This window comes from Panthera onca, chromosome C2 (assembly GCF_046562875.1).
Source record: "Panthera onca isolate mPanOnc1 chromosome C2, mPanOnc1 haplotype 2, whole genome shotgun sequence".
Lineage (NCBI taxonomy): Eukaryota > Metazoa > Chordata > Mammalia > Carnivora > Felidae > Panthera > Panthera onca.
In genome coordinates this window covers 156,906,284-156,929,732 of record NC_138347.1, presented here as the reverse complement: position 1 = coordinate 156,929,732, position 23,449 = coordinate 156,906,284, and the positions used below count along the sequence as shown (strand labels likewise).

The following is a 23,449-nucleotide window of genomic DNA, read 5'->3' as shown; positions in this document are numbered from 1 at the left end:
TCGACCAAGCGCTTGCCATTATTGTCCAGTTCGCCTGTCAATCAGCCCGCTTTCCTGGATGAGCGGAAACTGGCAGCCCTGCTGGCACCGCCTCTTCCGGGGCCGGGGGCGGGGAGGCGGCTGGCCGCAGGGTCTGCGAAGCTGCCGCGTGGGCGGGGCTGCGCCGCAGGGCCTGAACAGTTTCTCGGGGGTGAAGCGCCGGGGGTGCCCCGGAGCGCCGGGCCGTGCGGGGCGGGCCCCGGCGAGGGGCGAACGCGGGGTTGGGGGCGGGGCCGGGGCGGGGCCGGAGGAGGCGGAAGCGGCGAGAGAGCTCGGGCCGCAGCCATATAGGAGCCAGCGTCCGGGCCGGCAGAGCGGCGTCGGCGGGGTTGGCCGGGGCGGCGGGGCGCTAGAGCCTGGGCGGGCGGGCCGAGGGCCGGGGTCGAGGCCGGGGATCGGGTGACTGGCGGGCTGAGCTCCCGCCCCCGCGCAAGGCCGGGGAGTATGCGGCCGGGGGCTCCGGGGCGGGGCGGGCGGCGGCGGCTGCAGCGCTAGCGGCGCAGGGGGTGGGCGGCGGCGGCATGAGGCGCGGGGCCGGCGCCCGCGGGAGGGAGGCGCTGCCGGCGGCCCGGCCGCTCCCGCTGCAGCTGCTCGCCGGGCTCGCCGTGCCCCGCTTGCGGGGTCCCGGACGCTCTCGTCCCGGCCGCCGCCCGGGCCGCCCGTGGTGACCATCCGCCGCGCCGCCCGAGGCTTCACCCGCGCCCTCCCCCAGGGCGCGCCCGCGGAGCTCCGGCCCCATCGCCTGCTCGCGGAGGCCGCGCCGGGCGGCGGCGAGGCCGGAAGATGGCCTGGGTGCTCAAGATGGACGAGGTGATCGAGTCCGGGCTGGTGCACGACTTCGACGCCAGCCTCTCGGGCATCGGGCAGGAGCTGGGCGCCGGCGCCTACAGCATGAGGTACCGGGCGCCCTGGGCTGGGCGGGCGGAAGCCTCGGTCTCCTTGGGGGAAGGCCTGCGCGACCCTGGGCCTCTACCGGGTGCGGCTGCTCCCGGCGGTCCCCGGGCCTCCCGGTCGCGGGGTCCGGGCCCTGCCGCGTGGTCGTCGGGGCCGGGGAGCCCCGCGGGCCTCTGCCCAGACGGGTGGCAGGGGGGTGGCGGGGGGTGGGAGCGAGCCTGGCTCCGGGAAACTGCTCCTGAGGGCTTCATTTTTGCTGGAAAACTGGCTGGCTGTTAGGATGGCTTGGCTTGGTGGGGGAAGGGGCTTCCTTTCCTGGCAAGTGATTTACAAGCCGCTTGGAGCTGGAATACAGTGTACGAAATAGTAGAACTTGTACTGGGAAAATACTCTTTAAGGTTTCGGTTACCCGTTCCTATTCTGTTCTACATTGTAGTCTTTCCTGGTTGCAAATTTTAATCACGGCTGTTACAACAGTAATTATGTCATAAGCGAAAGTGGACACGGTGGGGGGGAGCGCCTTAGTTCTGTACTTTGATTGCTTCAATGTGAAGTTTTTCGTTTTGGGGACCACCCTCTTAGGCTATTTTCTTTTGAAGAAGTCTTTAAGATGCAGTGATTGCACAACAAACAATAGTTTGTTTAGTCTCTGCTGCCTGTACCAGCAGCCATTCATTTTGTTTAATTTTGAAGGTTGCAACAGATCTGAGCTTAGTCTCTGGCCTTTATCCTGAAGAATGCCGTGCTTCTGTTTTTGTTTTCTTAAATAACTTCTGTCAGTTTGGTAGCTCGCTATTTTTATTTTTAGCAGCTTTATTGAAATACAGTTGATGCACTATAAATTCACCCGATTAAAGTGTAAAATCCCGTGGCTTGGCAGCTTTTTATGAAGGCTAATTCAATGAGATTTTCTAAGTAAGTTCTGTAACGTAATGCCCGTGTCTTTGAAGAGCTGTCCAGTCTCCCAGTAGCTTTCATACACCTCCCTGCGGCTCTGGGCGAGGACCGAGGACACAACCGTCCTGAGCAAAGACTTGTGGGTCAGGGCAGGCCGGGGATGGTGGAGACTGCTCCCTGAAGAAATTCAGCTTTTGGGTCTTACACGGGAAACTTTGGGCACTAAAGGACTCTCAGAAAGGAGGAGGTGTTTCTTAGAGCGTGGAAGTGGGTGGGGGAAAGCCTTTCGTCACCAGACTCTGACCCTGATTGGGTGGGTATGTGCTCCTCTCCCCGAACTTGGCACTTCCTCTCGGCACTTGTGCAACTTGAGGGCTCTGGGCGAGGTGGCTTCTTTTCGGGAACAACTGTTTCACTTGAAGAAATTGATCTATTGGAAGTCATAGGGTCATCCCGGACAGGCGTCCTGCAGACCGTGATTCCCCACTTGAAAACGTGGGCCTCAAGCGCCACGCAGCTCCTGGAGGCTAGTTAAGGCACCTGAAGGGAATGTAGCGTTTTCGGCTGAAAAGCTGCTTCTCACTTCTCAGTTACAGGAAAAGGAGAGTTTGCTGCCAAGAACTTTGCTTATTGGGGTTATTTTGAGCTTTTATTTTTTCCTAGAGTTTTGTTTGTTTTAGTGACTCAGCCAACTAACGAACTTTTATGTATGGTTTATTCTGTGGAAAGGAAAGAAAATCATGCTATAAAACATTTCCCTGACCTTGTTCTTAAAATAATGCCTGACATCTTACAATTACTGGTCTCTTACAATACTTGCCACGGGGAAACTTTCCATTGGATGTTTTTGGTTATTGTTTCACGGTGTACCATTTCATCTAAATTTCCAGGTATCTTTGAAGGCAAATGCCAGGTTTTCAAGGAGCTTGTTTAGTTTAGTTTTGTTCTTTCACATTCAGTTGGGTCCTCAAAACTGAGGAACCGATGAGAGTACTTGCTTGCCTCTTGCAAATTCAAGGCCCTTGATTTGAGATTCAAACTTGGGCAGTTCCAAAATGGACTTGCTGTGGATTAAGTCTGAAGAAAGATGAGGGCTGTCGCAGGCCTCCTGTGATTGCACTGGTCCTTCCCTGGCCTAGACCTGGAGCCCTGAGGAGGCTGGATCTCAGGGGGGCCCGGTGTCTTTTTAATGCATGTGCGCGGGCAGGCAGGCTCTTTTCCTCTGCATCACATGGGAAGTAAGGCCGTTGCTGCCTGGCTTTCCCTTTGATCTGTTCTCCCGTAAGTTCAAGAAGTAAATTTGAGGTGCAAAAATGGACATTATTGGAGAACGGACTTCTTAATAAAATGGAAAGCTGCCTACAAAGTAAACTTTTCTTTCGTGTTCCAGAGTGAAGTGTGCTTACCGTATTTGCTCTTTGGATGGTTTAAGCCATTTTTAAAGACTTTCTAAGAAATGGGTTTCTGTGGATTTGGGGGAAGACGGCTTGTAAAAAAGACGGTTTCTCTCGATGGTCTGACTTAAAAATCTGTTTGCATTAGGGCCCCTGGCTGGCCCAGTCAGTAAAGCGTGCAGCTCTTGATCTCGGGGTCGTGAGTTGAAGCGTCCCGTTAGGCACGGAGCCTGTGTGAAAAATAAAAATAAAAGATAAAAACCTGTGTGCGTTAAACAGCGCAGGCGAAGGTGTTGGGGGACGTTGTGGCAATTTCTCGTATTCCCTTTGCTTCTCCTTTCCACTTGACTTTGGTTCGCGTGTTTTCTCTGCTTCTCTTCCTCCCCCCTCCCCGTGTCTGCGGCTGTGCCACGTGTGTGCACGAGGTGTGAGCGGCTGCAGACTCTGTTGGCAGCGAGGCGGCTCGTGAGTGTTTCCGAGAGTCTTTGCGCTCGTTACACCAGGATTCTAGAGACGGACGAGGAGATCCTGGGAACTTCCTAACCAGCCCCTCCCTTTGAAGCGGGTAACCCGGAGCCCGCAGACGTGACGGGGGCGGCGCGCGGCGCCTGCCGGTGGCACTGCCGTTCCAGACCGAGGCCGAGGCTCCCCTCGCCCAAGGACGCAAGTCTGAAGCCCCTCGGAACTTGGAGTCTGGGTCGCTCTGTTTTGCGAAGTGAGGGCCAGACAACCACGTGGCCTCTAGAAAGTGGCTCTTCAAAACTTTCTCGAGGGGGTCTTTGGGGCCACCTGAGTTTGGCTGACGCGAAATGTATAGTTGGAGCAACGTAACTTTCAGGACTTAAGGAACGTGAGCTCTTTAGATGACACGTAACGCATTAAGTCACCACCTCGCCGAGGGGCTTTGGTGTTGCCGCCGGGTAGACTGAGGAGACCTCGGCCCGAGGCTTTGACCCCGCTCGTCCAGAAGACGGCCCTGGGGGGCCTCCGTCCCGTCAGCAGAACGGATCCGAGGACACACAGCCCCGCGGTGCCAGCAGCAAAGTTCGTGGAGGCGGAAGGACGCCGGCAGGACGCGAGGGGCGGCGAGCCGAGGGAGAGCGGCGCCCGCCGGGGTGTCGGGCTTCGTCGTGTCGTTAACCGGGGGCCCGAGTGGCTGCCGCTCGAGGTGGGCGTTTCTCGGAGGCTTCTTCGGTCCGGGGTGTCCCGCCACGGCACCCTGAGCCCCAGGGAGGTTTTAGTAGGGTGGGGCGGGGTGAGAGTCCCGCGAACTTGCACTTGCCCGACTTCGGCAGCCGTCTGGGCCTGTCCGCTCGGAGCCGTCGCTCGCGATTCTGTCTCGGAGCGCCGCCGGGCCCCTCTGGCGGCCTTCCTCCAGCCGTCCTTCTAGAACCCAGCCGACCGCCTCCTCTGACACGCTCACAGTTGTTCTCCAGGAAACGACGGCCCGCTTTGTTCGGTTTTGGAGGAAGTTTGCCGGATGCCTAGGTCTGAATAATCGTAGTTTGTTTTTCTTTGTTGGTTTTTTTTTATATTTATTTATTTATTTTGAGAGAGGGAGAGGGAGGGGCAGCCTGAGCGCGGAGGGGGGGAGGGAGGGAGGGAGATTCTCGAGCAGGCTCTGTGCTGTCAGCAGGGAGCCCGATGTGGGGCTCCGGCCCCACAACCTTGAGATCGTGACCTGAGGTGAAATCAGGAGCCCGAAGCTTAACCGACTGAGACACCCGGGTGCGCCTGATAGTTTTTCTTTCACGTAAAACTGGTACTTTGTGAGAGAAACCGCCGGGGCGGCCTGCAGATCGAGCGGTGGCAAGACAGCTTTCCTCGGGACCACCCCGAGGTGTGCGGCAGAAATGTGTTGTACCCGCCCAAGAGCCGCTGTGGCCTGACATCAGTAACTACTGCGCAGCGGCTACGCCTGCTCTGATCCGGGTCCGGTTCGGTGCCACTGCCCCGGTTCGTGCGAGGGCACCAGCACTTCTGACCGCCGTCGGCCGAGCGCAGGTGTCATCGGAGGGGAAAAGGCCGATCACGCCTCGCTGGGATTCTGAAAATAACCTTGGCCTTCCGAACCCCCTGGAAGAGTCTCCGTTTCCTCGGGATTCCGTGGACCACACCTCTGCCCTCCGCGGGTTCGGCGCGTGCCTAGACTGGAGATGCGGAAAACAGGTTTTCTTCTCAAGGAAGAGCAGACCCGGTATCGGGGCTCAGAGAAGTCGAGTGGCCTGCCACCGTGTGGCTCAGCGAGCGGCGCGGCTGCGCCCTGACGCTCCGGGGCCGGGGCCGGGCTAGGCTTCCACTCGTTTCCATCGCACCTTTTGGCCGCCTGCCAGTCGATACGAGTAGTGGGACGCGCTCTTTCTGGATAGAAGGAAAATCTGCCAGGAAGGCTATATACGTTTTCTTCTCCGTCTTGTTGTATTTTGCTTCTCCCCCGCCCCCCCGCCCCGGACCTCGGTGAATTTACTAGTTCTAATAGTTTGTAGGCTCTCAGACTTTCTAGTCAGTTTTTCTAGTTATTTTTCATGATCAAGATAAATATGAATAAACGTTTAAAATATGTATATTTTTTATCTTTATATATTTTTTAAACGTTTATTCGTATTTTGATTTTTTTTTTAACGTTTACTTATTTTTGAGAGACAGACAGACAAAGTGCGAGCTGGGAAGGAGCAGAGAGAGGGAGACACAGAATCCGAAGCAGGCTCCAGGCTCCGAGCCGTCAGCACAGAGCCCGACGCGGGGCTCGAACCCCCAAACTGTGACATCGTGACCTGAGCCGGAGTCGGACGCTTAACCGACTGAGCCAGCCACCCAGGCGCCCCAACAGTATTTGTAAATAGTGGTAGATTTGTTTCTTTCTGTATGGTCTTTACATTTCACATTCTTGCCTTGGTGTGTTGGCCATGGCTTTGCTGTAGTGTTGTTTAGAACCACTAAAAACTTGATTCTTTGATCTTCTTACTGATTTTAGAGAAGGTTTCCAAAGTTTCATAAATAGATGATCTTTGTTCCTAGATGAGATTGGTCCTCAATTTTATTTTCTTGTACTCCTGTTATTTTTTTAAACATCAAGACCTTTTTTTTTTTTTTTTTTAACATCAAGTCTGTATCACTTTCAAGTGAGTTGGATAGCTTTCTCTCTTATGGGCTAAAAGTTGTGTTTATGTGTTTAGATATGTAGACTGTATGCCCAACGTGGGGCTTGAACTCACGAAGAATCTCACGCTCTACGGACCGAGTCAGCCAGGTACCCCTAGAAATTTTTTATGAGATGAGACTTAACGGTTTCTTCAAGATTTTGTAAAGCTCACCTGGAATGCAGCCTGGATTTGGTGATTTTAATTTTTTTGCACAAAGTAGATGTTTGGACATGTAATTTAGGCAGTGGACATAGGAATATTCAGAATTTATGAACGTTAGCCAGTTGTGGTCATTTTACTCTTCATATAAAATTGCTTTAAGTTTTTAGGTTTAAAAAAAAAAGATCTCTGTATTTGTGATTATTCCCTTTTACCTCACAGGAACTCCCCGTCTTTTCCTGCTTTTGTGACCTATTTCAGAGGTTTGTCTGTATCTTTAGTGCCTTGCATGAAACCAAATTTTGGGGAGCACCGTCAGTTGAGCACTTGAGTTTTGATTCGGTTCAGGGTTTGCAGGACTGGTTCTCAGGATCGGGCCCTGCACACACAGCCCGCTTGGGATTCTCTCTCTCTCTCTCTCCCTCGCTCTCTGCCCCTCCCCCACCGTCACGCCTGCACCCACGTGCTTTCTCTCCCTCAAAATAAATAAACATTAAAAAAAAGAAACCAGTTTTGGTTTTGTTTTTCTTTTAGGTTGGGTTTTCTGTTTTATTGTTGTGGTTATTGTCTTCCTCAGGTTCTTGCTTGCTCTGGTTATTTTCCAACTTCTTTGGTTGGGTGCTTTCTCCTCCTGGTGTTTGTCTTCTAATAGATACGTTGAAGGGTGTATATGTTTATCTGTAACTGTCTCAAGATTTGAAGGCAGCACCTGTGTCGTCATTTAATTCTATTGTTTTCTTTTTCCTTTTCCTATTGTCGTTCTTCATAGATCCTGGATATAGTCTTTGATTATGCATAAATGTCATTAATACTTCACCTCCACGACTTGTCTTCCTGTTGTCTTTTTGGTGGCTTTTGAGCTGACGTTCTTGATTTTGAGATGGTCAAATTGACTAATGTTTTCACTTACAGTTAGTCTTTCTCTACTGTGAGGGTCAAAGATATTTTTACAGTCTTTTTTTTTTTTTTTTTAAATTTTTTTTTTTCAACGTTTTTTATTTATTTTTTTGGGACAGAGAGAGACAGAGCATGAACAGGGGAGGGGCAGAGAGAGAGGGAGACACAGAATCGGAAACAGGCTCCAGGCTCCGAGCCATCAGCCCAGAGCCTGACGCGGGGCTCGAACTCACAGACCGCGAGATCGTGACCTGGCTGAAGTCGGACGCTTAACCGACTGCGCCACCCAGGCGCCCCTTTTACAGTCTTTTCTAACGATCTGTTACTTTATAGACTATGCCTAGGATTACAGTCTATCTGGAATAAATTTGGTTTTGTTTTTGGTATGGTATGAAGTAGGAGGCCAATTGCACTTTTCCCTACTTGAAAAGACTTTTTACTCGAACCTCTTCACAATGCCATTCTGTTCTAAATCGACTGTCCAGAAGTGTGGTGTTCTGTTTACAGATTCTGCATTCTGTCCTTGTGTTCCGGGGGAATACTCAACTAGACCATGCTTTGTCACAGTACTCTTGGATTTGGTTTGTTAATACTTAATTTGTTTGTTTGTTTGTTTGTTTGTATCTATATTTATGGCTGAAATGAGCTTTTCATTTTCTTTTTAGTTCCGTTTGTAGCCAGTTTGACTCCAAATTACTTTACACTTATAAAATGAGTTAGGAAGTATTCTCTTTCTGTTCTGTTGAAGAGTTTGTGTAAGAACTGCCTTTGAAAGTCTGATAGAACTTGCCTGTAAAACCATTCCGGGACAGGGATTTTCTTTGGGGGGAAATGTTTTAACCATGATATCAGTGTCTGTAGGATTTTTTTTTAACAGCTATTTATGTCTTGAAGAAAGTTTTTGTTTCTCTTAAGATTTTATTCTCGAACTCCCAACCCCAAGATCAAGAGTCACATGCTCCACCAACTGAGCCGGCCAGGTGTCGTTATGTCTTGAAGAAAGTTTTGATGTTATCTTTTTTTTTTTTTTCTTAAGTTTTTTCTAAAGTTTATTCTTGAGGGAGAGAGACAGAGACACAGAGCCTGACACGGGGTTTGAACTCCTGAGCCGAAGTCAGATACTCAACGGACTGAGCCACCGGGCACCCTGTGATAAGTTCTCTTTCTAGGGCATATTCATCTTATCCATGTTTTCCAATATATTGGCACAAAGTTGGTAGTGATATTCTCATCTTTTTAGTTGTTATGTCATTAGTTATAACTTCTTTTTTATTATACTTGTGCCTTTTTGATCTGTCTCTCCTAGACATGTATAAGTTTTTTAGGGCATATTGGACCAGACCTTTTGTGCCCTTAGTATTTGTCAGGACTACGAGAAATTCCAGATATTCAGGTCGCTGCTTTTCTCCTATATTTTGATCGACAGTAAGAGAGAGACAGAGAGAGACAGAGCACAAGTTGGGGGAGGGGCAGAGAGAGAATGAGACATAGAATCAGAAGCAGGCTCCAGGCCCTGAGCTGTCAGCACAGACCCTGTCCCCGGGGCTCGAACTCACAAACCGTGAGATCATGACCTGAGCCAGAGTCGGACGTTCAACTGACTGAGCCACCCATGCGCCCCTGCCCCCCCCCCCCCCCCCCAATTCTTTACCCATCTCCGCTTTCTTACCAGTTCCTAACTTCCTTCCATGTTGCCCTCTGGAATTCTCAGTTTGTCATCAGAAAATCCCCTTAGTGGGGCACCTAGGTGGCTTCGGTTCAGGTCATGATCTCACGGTTCGTGGGTTCGAGCCCTGCATCAGGCTCTGTGGTGACAGCTCAGAGCCTGGAGCCTGCTTCGGATTCTGTGTCTCCTTCTCTCTCTGCCCCTCTGCTTGTGCTCTGTCGCTCCCTCAAAAATGAACATTGAAAAAATTAAAAAAAAAAAAAAAATCCCCTAAGTGGTCAATGTTAATTGGTTGAATTGTGCCCCCCCCCCCCCCAAGGATATATTGGAAGTCCTAGCCCACAGGACCTCAGAATGTGACCTTATTTGGAAATAAGGTCTTCATAGAGGTAATCAAGTAAAAATGATGTAATCAGGGCAGGTGCCGGTGTCCTTATAAAAAGGGAACATTTGGGCACGGAGGAAGACTTAAGTGAAGGCACACTGGTTGCTGCTGACCATGTGACTGGAGTGATGCGTCCACAAGCCAGGGAACACAAAAGATGTCACCAAATCCCAGAAACTGGGAGACAGGCCCAGAGTAGAGCCCGCTCACAGCCCTCACAGGGCACCAACCACACTGACACCTTTATTGCGGACTTCTGGCCTCCAGAGCCGAGGGACACACGTTTCTGTCTTAAGCCATCCGGTTCTTGGTGCTTTGTTGTGACGGTCCTGGGAAACTAACGTAGTCAACTCTGTCTCTTAATGATGACTTTTCCTCTGAAGCCCTCTCAAGCGGTGGTGGTCTGTTTCCACAGGCCTAGGGAAGGACCCCCTTCCTTTCATTGCCATCTCAAGCTACGCTTCCTGTCTCCTTCCTGGCAAGACCTCCCGACTTTGAATTTCATGTTACCAAATATCAACCAGTCACCCAATTATTGCAGTCATCTTAGTGATTTCTGGGTCATTCCTCATTTCCGCCCCCCCCCACCCACCCCCCGAGAGAGAGAGGAGAGTGCGAGTGAGCAAGGGGCAGAGAGAATCCCACGAGAGGGAGAGAGCGTGGAGCCCAAAGTGGGGCTCGAACCCGGGAACCATGAGATCGTGACCTGAGCCAAAGTTGGACACTTAACCAAGGCTGAGCCACCCAGGCACCCTGGGTCGTTCCTCATTTTTAAAATTTTAGGTCCTGGTTCACTGTCACTATCTGACACTATTGCTGTTTTAATTTTTGGTGATTCAGAAGACACTTAAATGGGCCTTCTAGTAGCCTGACATTTCTGTTCCTTGTATCTTTCTTACAGTGGTATTATCTTTAGCTACTCAATCTTATGGTTAGACCTTGACATTTCCAATCGTGCAACCCACATATAATCTCAAATTCAGAGTTAAGCGTTAACTACCACCTTCTACCCTCTCAGCTCATTCCTTTAGGACCCTCCTCTTGCTCTGTCATTTGGCCCATCTACGGTCGTTGATTCGACTCAGTTCGCCTTCTTGAACACCTTTTTTTCTTCAGCCACTTTTAATTTCCATGTGCAATTGTTGTAATTACTTCTTCCTTGTTAATATTCCGTCTCTCTTGGCCCTCTTGCTTTATTCCCCTCCCACCTTTTTTATTGCAGCAAAACTGTAACCCTGATTAAATGTGACACCTAAGACACCTAAGCAGCTGAATGTGGTCTAGAAAAGCAGTGAATGGGTCTTACTTGAAGTTCACAGCCTCGGCATTCAAGTGCATCCTTTTGCCACAGCTGCGACTGTGCTGCTCCCACGGTGGCCTCATCCTCTGCTCCCCACCCCTAGCACTTGATGATTCCAGGACACTCCAGGACCCCTCCTCATCTCTCCCACCTCTTCTCCCCATTCCTGCTTTCCAGTGATTGATTCCCTTTTTCTTTGAACACAATATCCTTATTTTTATTTAATTTTATTTATTTATCTATTTAGACCCAAGTTAGTTAGCATATAGTGGAATAATGATTTCAGGAAGATTCCAGTGATTCATCCCCCATGTATAACACCCAGTGCTCATCCCAACAAGTGTCTTCCTTAGTGCCCCTTACCCATGTAGCCCACCCCTCACCCCAACCCCTCCAGCAACCCTCAGTTTGTTCTCTGTATTTAAGAGTCTCTTCCATTTTGTCCCCCTCGTTTTTATATTTTTGGTTCCCTTCCCCTATGATCCTCTGTTTTGTGTCTTAAAGTCCTCATATGAGTGAAGTCATATGCTATTTGTCTTTTCTCTAATTTCACTTAGCATAAAACCCTCCAGTTCCATCCACGTAGTTGCAGATGGCAAGATTTCATTCTTTTTGATTGCTGAGTAATACTCCATTGTGTATATATACCACATCTTATCCTGCTTTGGTTATCTGGGCTTCCTGAATCAGTCAATTGGTATATTTCATCAGTTCTGGAATTGCTCAGCCTTTAGGTCAAATACTGTCTCTGTGATATGTTTTCCTCTTCTGGGAATTCAATTCAGTGTGAAATTGTCTCACCTTGTCCTTTGTTTCTTAATGTCTCCTTTGCATTTTCCATAACTTCTTTTTACCTATATATTTCTGTTTGAGCTGCTGTTAAAGCTAAGTTCTTAATTTTCTCAATTTTATTTTCCAGTTTTAGAAGTTCTGTTTGTTCCTTTTTATTTTACTGTCCCTTAAAATTTTCTCTTCCTTGCAGATCATTTGGGCTTGTCTTTTATTTACATTTTCTTAAATTTATTTTGAGAGAGAGTGTGTGTGAGTGAGCAGGGGAGGGACACGGAGATGGAGAGAGAGAGAGAGAGAGAGAAAGAGAGAGAGAGAGAGAGAGAATATCTCAAGCAGGTTCGATTTCACAAATGGTGAGATCATGACCTGAGTGGAAACCAAGAGCCAGTCGCTCAACCAAGTGAGCCACCTAGGTGTCCCTGGGCTTGCCTTTTGTATTTCTTTATACAGAGTAAGCATAATTTTATAGTATAGGTCCAATAATTCCAGCATCTGAATTCTTTGGGGGTATCAGTCTGTGTCCAGTTAGGAAAATAGAAACCATTTAGATGTTTCAAGCAGAGAAAGATGTAGTGAAGTAGTTGCAAAGGTGCTGGAACAGTTTGGGGAGGAGGGCTTGTTACCTGGTTGTGCCTGGGGGCGTGGCTGCCGCGGCCTAGAAATTTCCTGTAGCCACCCTCTGTGCGCCTGCCCGCCTCTGTCTTTTCCTACTCCCTTTTCACTTCCCACCAGTGCTTCCCTTTGGGATGACTTAGCAAGACTCCAGCTGGCAAGAAGTCTTGTATGTGTAGTTTCAGACCTCGAACCCCTCTGCAACAGAGGCGGAAAAGAGCTGAATACCAACAGACAGATCTGGAACTGGGTGTATGCCATCTGTTGTTTTTGCTGTTGGTTCTTGCTCCCAGAGTCTTGTTTGTCTTTGTGTGCCTGGTTATTTTTGGGTACTGGCATTTCAAAATTACTTGTAATAATTTGAAGCCTTGAGACTTTTCATTTGCTTGTCTGATCCCTGGGAGCTCTACCTGTCTGGGATGTGGGATTACAAAAACAGTTGACTCCTGGGACTTTCTTTCCTAAGGTTTGGCTTAGTAGACATGAGGATGTTAAATTACCTAGATACCTGTTTTTTTTCATTTTAATAATGATTGATTTTTAGAGCTGCAGTTGGTTCATTGGTTCAGCAGGTATTTGAGGCTCTAAATGTTGGGGTGAGTCAGTGAAGTGAAACAAATTTGGGAGATGGTTGTATACTTAGGGGTGGTACAAACTTAAGTCCTGTGTACTGTGGGAAGGTGACAAGCTCTGTGGGAAGATAGAACAGGACAAGGGGAGTTGGGAACACGGATGGGCGGACTGCAGTTGGCAGGCTGTCGCTGTGAAGGTGACATTTAAATGAAGCGAACTAGACGGACATCAGCAGAAGAGTAGCTCCAAACCCAGCACCAGTACAGACGCCTTGAAAGAGGCAGGGTGGGAGGCTGGTGTGGGGGCCAGGGGCAGTGAGGACAAGTAGAAGAGGGAAGAAGAGCAGAGCGGGGCCTTGCCGGGACCCTAGTTCAAATGAATTGGGATTTCAATAGCAAAGGATCTTTTTTTTTTTTTTTTTTTTTAAGATTTTATTTTTAAGTAATCTCTACACCCAATGTGGGACTCGAACTTACAACCCCGAGATCAAGAGTTGCATGCTGTACTGGCTGAGCCAGCCAGGTGCCCCTTTTTCTCATCCTTAAAATGCTTACGTATATACGACATAAGAATATATATATATATATTGAGTATATATATATATGAGTATATGTATATATACATTCATCTACCATGGAACAATCATGATTGTTTTTCATGAAGAGAGTTGCTCTAAGTCTTAAAGCACCGTTTTTCAGCCTCCTGAAAAGTTTTTATATCTGCCGCAAAGTTTTAGATCTGTGCCCCTCGGGTGACCCTCAGGTTGCAGTGTTGAGAAGAACTCTAGAGGATTGAGGACCAGCGCTGACGGTGTGTTTCTCAGTTATACTTAAGTGCTTAGGAGCGTGTTGGCAATTCCCAGGTGCGAAGAGGGCTAGTGGGTAATTAGTCTCTGAATAATCAGTCTGGTGCTTTAATAGAGTCTGTGCAGGGAGGAGCGAACGCAGTGCAGCCTTTCTCTCCCATCTCATTTATTTACACTTTTGGTTTTAAATTGAATTTCATTAAAATGGACTAGCCAAATATCTGAGTATGTTAACAGCTTTTGGGGAGGGGGAAGCAATTCAGACAAGCCCTTGCTAGTGGTGTTGATAAAGTAGTTATTCATTTGGATATTTTGTTATTACTTTACTTTTTTATGGAGGAAGGAACATAGAGACATTATTAAGATACAGGTGTACAGAACAGCGATTTATCTCCAAAGCAAATACCTATAATTCATACATTAATGGTGGGAATGTAAAATGGTGTATCCTCTTTGGAAAGCCCTTTGGTAGTTCCTTAGAAAGTTAAACAGAGTAACCATATAACCTGGCAATTCTCCTAGGTTTACACTAGCAGCAGCAGCCCTGATGCCCCAGAGTGGATAAACAGACTGATCCATCTGTTAGATCCGTCTGATTGAAGGGAGTATCATTCATCCCTAAATGGGAATGCTACAACAGCGGGACCTTGAAAACCTCAAGTAAAAGAAGCCAGTTCAAAAGGCCATGGGATTCTCTTTGCATTAAATGTTGAGAATAGGCAAGTGCATGGGCACCTGGCTGGCTCAGTAGGTTCAGTGTCCGACTTCAGGCTCAGGTCGTGATCTCGTCGTGGTTCATGAGTTCGAGCCCCATGTCAGGCTCTGTGCTGACAGCTCAGAGCCTGGAGCCTGCTTCGGATTCTGTGTCTCCCTGTCTCTGCCCCCCTTCCCTGCCCACACTCCATGTGTGTGTGTGTCTATCTCTTTCAAAAATAAATAAACATTAAAAAAAAAAAAAAAGAATAGGCAAGTGCATAGAGACACAGTAGGTCACTGCCAGGACTAGGGTTAGGGTCGGGCAATAGGGCTGGGGAGTGACTGCTAACGGGCATGAGATTTCTTTTTGGGGTGATGAAAATGTTCTGGGATTAGATAGGATAACTGCACAACTCTATTAATATGCCAGAACCCACTGAATGATTAAAAGGGTGAGTTTTTATGGAATGTAAGTTATCTCTCTGCTGTTTTTGTAAAAAAGCAAAGCAAGCACATCCGTGTGTTTGGGTTAAAAGAGAAGAATATAGGCAGTGCCCCAGAAGGCCCCCCCCCCCTCCCCCGCATCCCCCCAGCCGGTGCGCCAAGTTATCCTTGGGGAGATAGCAGCTGCTTCTGCAGCAACTGTCTGCTTCTCAGGAGAAGCCACTGTTTCAGACGAAGCCTGAAGCTTTATGCCCAGCATTTGCCAGGCCTAGCGGGGCACTTTTTGCAAAGTACCGTCTTAATCAGACGCTTCTTTGTGATTTTATGGTGCCAGTGTGACCTACCTTTCAAAACAGGTAGCTATGCACTTGCTCTTTTTTTTTCATAGAAATAATATGGAGTTTAAAGTTTTTAAAGAGTTTTTTGAAGTAGCATACATATTATTGTTAGATCTCTTGCTTAATCAGCATGGACTTTATTAACTATTAAATACTTCTTATTTTATCTGCCTAATCATAGCTGCTCTCCCACTCTCCCCCCCCCCCCCCGCCCCGCCCCATGCTGGAGAGATGGGTTATTAATACTATCTTTTGGGGGAGCCAGATTAACATTAATATTTCTCTCATTCTACATGACGTTTCTGGGCTTAAATTTTATTTTATTTATTTTTTTATAAAAGTTTATTTATTTTTTTAAGTAGCGCCTGGACCTCACGCGGGGCTCAGACTCCTAACCCCAAGATCAGAAGTTGCATGTTCCACCAACTGACCCAGTCGGGTGCCCTTGAACTTAAAGTTTTAAAAGAAGCTACCCCTACATGTTTTTATATGCTTTCAAGTATTTTAAACTCAAACTCAGGTCAATGTTGATTCCTTTGCCTTTCAGCGATGTCTTGGCATTGCCCATTTTTAAGCAGGAAGATTCCAGCCTTCCGTTGGATGGTGAGACTAAACACCCACCCTTTCAGTATGTGATGTGCGCCGCCACCTCGCCAGCCGTCAAACTGCACGACGAGACGCTCACTTACTTGAACCAAGGTTGGTATGGCTGGATCGTGTTTTGCCGGAAGAACTTCGATATATCCACGGTGGCACTACAGCCTAGTCTGCTGGTAACAGCTTGAAATTCGATTATGTTTCTTAAGTTCGACAGCTTCAGTTAACAGAAATTGTAGGAATTTTACTGTGAGCCAACGAGGTAAAAGTTTGTGGAAGCCGATTTGCATCAATAAGGTCTGTGGAACAAGATCTATTACAGGGTTTTTCAGACCAAATCCAGAGGAGGAGCAAGTAGGAAAGGATGTCAGTTATTTTTAGGAACCCTGGTTTCAATATGGAACTTGAGAATGAATCAGAAATCCAGCTAGCAAGGAACCTGGGTCTCAGGCCTGAAGCAGGTTTGTGCTGAAAATAGACAAGCTGCAGCAGGATGGAGTCTGTGGCTGAAATAAACCGTGTCAAATTTTGTCCACCCGTATCTTGTCTGCACTTGATGAGAATATTATGTTTCGGTGATCTGAAAATGAGAGCTGGCAGAGTGGAAAACGGATGTGGGTGTAGAATTTACTTTTGGAAATTATAAGGGATTTTTTTCTGAGGTACCTTTAGCAGTCTGGGCATGGGCCAATGTGACTGACCAAATTAAACAAAAGTACTTTGCTACACAGCTATTCATTTGTTGGATATACATACTGAAAGCATGTTGCTCCTTTGGTTTTCTTTTAAATCTAAAGTTTCCTTTTTTTTTTTTAAAGTTTATTTTTTGAGAGTGAGAGAGTGAGCAAGGGAGGGCGGGGGGCAGTGGAGGGGAGAGAGAGAGAATCAATCCCAAGCAGGCTCCGCACTGACAGTGCAGTGGGGCCCAGACTCACGAGCCGTGGGATCACGACCTGTGCCGAAATCAAGAGCCACCCAGGCACCCCTGAACTTTTATTCTTGTAAAAACAGTAGTACATACTCATTGTAGAAGGATTGGGAAATACCTCAAGAGATAAAGATGAAAATTGACTGTAGCTGCATCCCACCAAGAATACTTTTTAGTATTTTAAATGTTATTTTAGGTGTATTTTCTTGTGTATATTTCAACAAAATTGGATTTAACACTTGTTTGCTTAAGATATATTATGATTATTTTCCCATCATTAAATAGGATCTTTAATTCCTTGAACTGTGAGCTGTAGATTTTAGATTATTATGAAATAATAGTATTCTGAAATATGGAAGAGTAACTTATGCTAGCCTTTCATTTGATCTATAAATTTAGGATCCATGAGGTTTTACAACCCAGGTTATTCTACCATAGCACCCATAGCAGTACCCTAACTTTGGTGTTAATATTGTTTGGGTAGGCCTTCTGTTGTTTGAGACTTAAGTGTCATATTTGAAAGAACCTTAAGTGTATATGGTAACCTGTTTTAGATATAAAAAAAATATCAGAAGAAACTATGTAGGGGCGTGGATATCCACTGTAGCTTTATTTCTAATGACAAGGGAGTCACGTGCATTTCTCTTACTTGGGGAATAGTTGAGTAAGTTCTGTTGTGTGCATACCATGGGATGAACGAGTACACCCAGACCCCTGTTTAAAGGAATGTGTTGGATGTGTCTGTCTGTTGGCCTGGGGAAACATCCATAATTTATCACTGTTACTATTAAACTGGGAAAAGATCTCTCATGTTGATAAAAGTTTCCAGCCACCATCTATAGTCATAATGTATTAGACTGACGTTTGCTGAGTGTTTACAAAGTGTGAAGCATTGTACTAAGTACTATACGTGTGTTATTTAGTTCCCCAATAACTCCTGAAGTTTTATTAACCCATTTTAGGAGTGCCTGACTGGCTGTCCGTAGAACAGGAGACTCTTGATCTTGGGGTCATGAGTTCAAGCCCCCTGTCGGGCATAGAGCTTACTTAAAAAATGCATTTTACAGATTCGTAAGACAAGGTGAGAACAGTTGATTAAATTGAATTAATGGCTATGATGCACTTACAAGCTAGCCAACACATAGGAAGTCCAATATGACCTTTATTGCTGTTCCTGTCACTTACAACTAAGTAGCTTTAATGGTTTCTGATCACACTGGAAACCAACTATTTAGACCTTGGTTGATGTGTTAGTTTCCTGTTGCAGCTGGATGAGCAGTTTTTGCAAATTGCGAGAACCCAACCTGGTACTAGATACCGGTTCCGTGACTCAGGAAGTTTGCCAGGTTTATTGGGAAGTGTATTATTACAAGCTTTTAAATAAGCCAGTCAGAGTTTTAAACTGTAGAAATAGCATTTTTGCACTGCTTAGGAACTGTGGTGGGCAGAATAATTGTTCCCCAAAGATGTCCATGCCCTAATCCCCAGAACCTGTGAATATTTTACCTTATATAGCAAAAAGGACTTTGAAGATGTGGTTAAATAAAGAGTGTTAGGGGCGCCTAATGGCACATGTGACACTTGGTCTCAGGGTGGTGAGTTCAAGCCCCACATTAGGGGTAGAGATTACATTAAAAAAATAGTAATAAAGGGTGTCGGGATGGAGAGATTATCCTGGATTATATAGGCGGTCCCAGTGAAATCACAAGCGTCCTTATAGAGAGGGAGGTAGGAGAGTCGGAGTCAGATTTGAAGACCGAGGAAGAGGCCATGAGCCAAGGGATATTAGTGGCATCAAAAACAAAACAAAAAAACCCCAAAAACCACAAGGAAGTGGATTCTACCCTGAGGCCTCCAAAAGGAACACAGTCCTGCTGACTGCTTGATGTTGGCCCAGTAGACCTATGCTGGACTTCTGAATTCCAGAACTGTGTGATAATAAGTTTGTATAGTTTCAGGCCACTGAGTTTGTCGAAATTTGTTATAGCGGCAGTAGACAACTATGACGTCAGCCGAAGCAAATGTGTACCAGGTGGCTGATCTCCAGGCTGGTGCGGAGTAGGCCACTGCTGTGTGTATCAGAGCTGTTTCCACAAGGTGGGCATCATCTACTCTTAGAGTCTAGATGAAAACACTTGCATCATATGGTACCGCCTCCTTGCTTACCTCTGAAGGCCTTGCCAAAGCTGGGTCTCGAAAGGGCATCTCACCAAGTCTGAGCTCTTGTGCTTGTGCATGTGTGTGTGTGTGCGCTTGCGCATGTATGTATATTCACATATGTGAACTGTACACACATGTATAATGCATATATGTGAATATAGTGTATTTGTGGAGCACCCGTTAATGACGGAGTAAGAGGTATCCTAGACTGTTGCGATGCTGTCAAACAAGGAAACGAATGTAATGCGTTGCGGTTACTTGCAAAGGAGTCATAATGCAATTTAAACAGCTCTAGATTGAATTAGTTCTTAATTTCGGCATAGACCGGTAAGCCATTTAAACTAAGAAGGATTTTGAAATCTTATTACCTGTAATATTGCACAGTGGTGGATAAAGCATTATATTAAATGAACCCTGTGCAAAATGATACAATTGTATAACCAGCCCTTGCAAACCAGGCTGTTTTTCTCTTTGGCATAGCACTTTGGGAGTGTTTATCGTAATACGGTATTTATTCAGCTGCTAAGGAAAAGATGGTTAATTCTTGGCATTTTACTCAGGGCTTTTTGAATATAAAGTTTACTCCCAGGAGAGGGTCCTGAGGGCCTCGTGTTGGAGAGAGTACTGATGGACTGGCTGTTGGGAGCTTCACATACGCAGTGGCTCCCCAACTGTAGCATGCTTTGGGGTTACCCGGAGGGCTTGTCAAAACATGATCGCTGTGCCCCATAGAGCTTCTGTCTCTAGAGGTCTGGAGTAGGGCCGGAGAATTTGCATTTCTGACAAGTTTCCAGGTGATGCCGCTGCTGCTGGTCTGGGGACCCCTGCTTACATATTTTAATCACTTTGAATATTCAGGCAAGTATGCAAGCTTCCTTCACCACTGCCTTATGGATGGGTCTCCTCAGTTGAGTGTTGGCACGTGCTTGTGCCATTCTTTGGCTGTAGCTCGGTCACTGCCGGTAGGTAGCCTACCCTTAAAGTTCATTGCTCACCTTCTGCCTCTTGGGCAGCTATTGCTGAAGAATATTTGCCATTGCATAAAACCATAAAGAAAAGATAAATTCTGTGTAGTCTTAACGTCCTAGGCAGGTGTAAATTGGAACGAGTTTTTCAAGTTGTATTCGATGCCTCGGAGCGTCAGTTTTTGTACTGTTTTGAACAATAGAAGTACAGAGTTTAAAAACCATATTTGTATCTTCCTGTTTATGCTTGAGCAGCTAACCTCCTCTGCCCTTAGGTGACAAGAATTAGTCTCCCTTTGCGAAGTGAAAGACTGTAGTCTAAATGCTGCGGGGCCCCGGAGGGTGGCGTAAAGGCAGCTGGCTCTCCCCTGGGGTGGGGATCTGGCTGCAGTTGGGCCGCCCCTTGTCTTATAGCTGCACCTGAGTCCTCGATGCTTCCTCCTTATGGGAGGGATGTGACTGCTGAACCCCTTGATTTTCCCAGGTCAGCTTTTCGCTGCTGTCGGATGAGAAATACCTACTCATTGGAAGGCCAACTTCTATTTGGAGAACCCAGGTTTTAGGCCCTAGGAAATAGCATGTCTGTTGGATTAAAAATACTGTTAAAAAAAGAGAAGAGAGAGAAGAAAACCAATATGTAAGAAATAAAAACTCGGAAAGAAAAAGAAAAATACTGTTAAATGATAGAAGTTTCAAAAAAGAATATATTTCTTGTTAATTTCATTTTACAGCTGTGCATTTCCCTGAGGTTAGCTGTGGTTCTTGTTATAGATTCAAGTTCTATATTAGGACCTTAGAAATCAATTCTTTGAACTTAGCCATGGGGAGGGGAGGGGTGGGGGACTGTCACAGCTTGGGCTCCATTTGCTCTGGAGTCCATCTGAGGAAGCTAGACTGGGTGGGGATGTGAACTCACAACAATTATAGTTTTCGACTGTCAGTGCTTTTGCATTTGTAAGCCAAAAGAATAAAAAGTCAAAACTTCAGGGGTGCCTGGGTGGCTTAGGTTAAACCTCGGACTCTTGGTTTTGGCTCAGGTCATGATCTCATGGTTCTTGAGATCGAGCCCTGCATTGGGCTCCGTGCTGACAGTGCACTCTGCTTAGGATTCTCTGTCTCCCTCTCTCTGCCCCTCCCCTACTCTTGCGAGCACGTGTGTGTGTGTGTGTGTGTGTGTGCGCGTGCGTGCGTGCATATTTTCTCAATAAAACTTAAAGTCAAAACATGAAAGGTAAGTTCAGAATATAAAGTTGGAAACAGGACTAGTGGGAGCCTGGGTGGTTCCACTGGTTAAGTGTCTGACTCTTGATTTTGGCTCAGGTCATGATCTCACGGTTCGTGGGTTTGAGCCCCACATTGGGCTCTGTGCTGACAGCACGGAGCCTGCTTGGGATTCTCTTGTCTCCCTCTTTGCCCCTCCCCTGCTCTTTCACGCAGGTGCATGCACGCTGTCTCTCAAAAATAAATGAATAGACATTTTTTACAGAGTTTAAAAGAAAATAAGAAAATTAAAATAGGACTAGCAAATCAGAGTACTGCTGTTGTGTTAACTGTATACTCCATTGATACTGGAGTCTTCTTTATATTTCAGTTAAAACCTAGACATGTTTCTGGAAACTATATTATTAAGAGATTTATGGAAGGGGATCAAAGAGAAGGAGAAATTAAACCAATGAAGGCCTGGTTGTTCACTCAGTGAATATCATCTCTTTTTCAAAGATTTTATTTTTAAGTAATCTACACCCATCGTGGGGTTGGAACTCACAAACCTGAGATCAGAAGTCGCTTGCTCTACCTACTTAGGCAGCCAGGCGCCCATAGGGAAACCATTTAAAGAGGAGCAAGTGTTACAGAGCCTGTTGTAGAAACTTACTTTGGATTTGAGAATAGAAATCGACAGTGCTTTAATACAGGAGCAACGAAGCCTGAGATCTGTTTGTGAAAACATTGAACTTTGTATTGAGCATAGAGGTGTCCTGTTAGGTTGACTAGGAAAAACCATACAAAGGAAGACAGGAACACGGAGACGTTGTCCTTATTTGATTTTTTTTTTTTTTTTAAGTTTATTTATTTTGAGAGAGACGGAGACAGCATGAGTGGGGGAGGGGCAGGGGGGGGAGGGGCAGGGGGGGGAGGGGGCGGGAGGAATCCTAAGCAGGCTCCTCGCTGCCAGTACAGAGCCCGATGCGGGCCGAACTCAGGAAACTCAGATCAAGACCTGAGCCTCAACCAAGAGTCAGAGGCTTAACCGACTGAGTCACTCAGGCACCTGATTTGATTTTTTTTCAGTGCTGAGAATTTTGAGATTTTGAGGATCATAAAATAATCCTCACAGGACAAGTTTTCCCTCCCTCCTGGGCAGGTTATTTCTCCCCTGTCCTCACCTACTTGGTTTTTAATTAAACATTTTTTTATTGATCTGATAATTAACACAAACATTTTGTTAATTTGCCTAAATTTTTGTGAAGTTGAGTGTACTTTTAAATGTCTAATAGTATAGTTTTCAAAATACCTATTCATATACTTTATTTTAAAATTTATTTCTTACTGTTTTTCTGAGTTTAGATCCATTGTTAAGTATGCTGCAAATTTAACTTTTTAAGAATGTCTTTTGCCATAGTATTATCTAGTGGTAATCTCAATCTGTTGAAAGACTTAAGGACATTTTCTTAGTAACATACTATATGTAATGGTTTTCCTTCACCAGCCTTGGAGTGATTTGGTTGTGATTTAATAACCTTTTGTTGTATTTTGACCATATGATCTAGTACCTTCTGTATATTTTTATACAGAGTATGCGCCATTGGAGTGTGGACTAGATCATAAATATCCTCAGCTTCATATGCATACCAGACACACGCCTTTTTTTTTTGTTTTTCAAGTAGATTTATTTTGAGAGGGAGCATGAGCGAGTAGGGGTGGGCAGGGAGAGAGGGGGAGAGAGAGGATCCCAAGCAGGCTCCACACTGTCAGCACAGAGCCCGATGCGGGGCTTGATTCCATGAACCATGAGATCGTGGCCTGAGCCAAAATCAAGAGTCGGACACTTAACTCACTGAGCCACCCAGGTGCTCCTGTAAGCACTCTTGATTTTCTCCACATCGGATTATGCTGTGGTCGTTACTACTTAATGATGGGTAATTGAGAAATCATTTTTGTGGTTGCGGAGTACATTCTTGACTGTTGGCAACAGCTTACGTTCCTAATGATACAGGTTGGTGTGTCGATGTCTATTTGTGTTTTCTTATGGACATTAAACAGCGAGAGAATGTGAGTTGGGTCCATTGGGCACAAGGAAGAAGGTTCTAGATCAAAACGTGGTCTTGGCTCGCACGAAACTCAGTACACAGATGTTCACAGTGTCGCTACTCTTAATGGCCAAGAAGGAGAACCAACCAGATGTCCGTCAGCTAGTGAATGGCCAAACAAAACGGGGTACGTTGTTGCGATGGAATATTTGCGGTAAAAAGGAGTGAAGTGCAGGCACACCTCAGACAGAGGCAGCGCAGGTTCTGTTCCAGACCGCAGTAAGTGACCCTTGCAGTAAAATGAGTCAGATGAGTTTTTCAGCTCCTCGGTGCACATGAAAGTTCTCTTTACACCACCCTATAGGCTAGTCAGTGTGCAATAACCATGTTTATATTTTAGGTAAAAAAAAACTTCATCGCGGGGCGCCTGGGAGGCCCAGGCAGTGAGGAGGCCAGTTGGTTCAGAGTCGGACTCTTGATTTCAGCTCAGTTATGATCTCACAGTTTGTGCGTTTGA

General features: G+C 46.5%; 1 protein-coding gene across 3 annotated transcripts in view; it reads left to right on the top strand.

Moving 5' to 3' along the window:
* The first annotated feature begins 257 nt into the window (after positions 1-257).
* The window catches only part of UBP1 (upstream binding protein 1), a 51,736-nt gene continuing 28,544 nt past the window's right edge, over positions 258-23,449 (top strand). For 2 of the 3 annotated variants that reach the window (XM_060638145.3, XM_060638144.3), the window contains exons 1-2: positions 292-935; positions 15,582-15,733. In XM_060638145.3, the coding sequence (XP_060494128.1) occupies positions 823-935; positions 15,582-15,733 (265 nt within the window). In that variant the 5' untranslated portion in view covers positions 292-822. Of the gene's footprint in view, positions 936-15,581; positions 15,734-23,449 lie in introns of all 3 variants that reach the window. The other variant, XM_078432527.2, reaches the window with a different exon arrangement.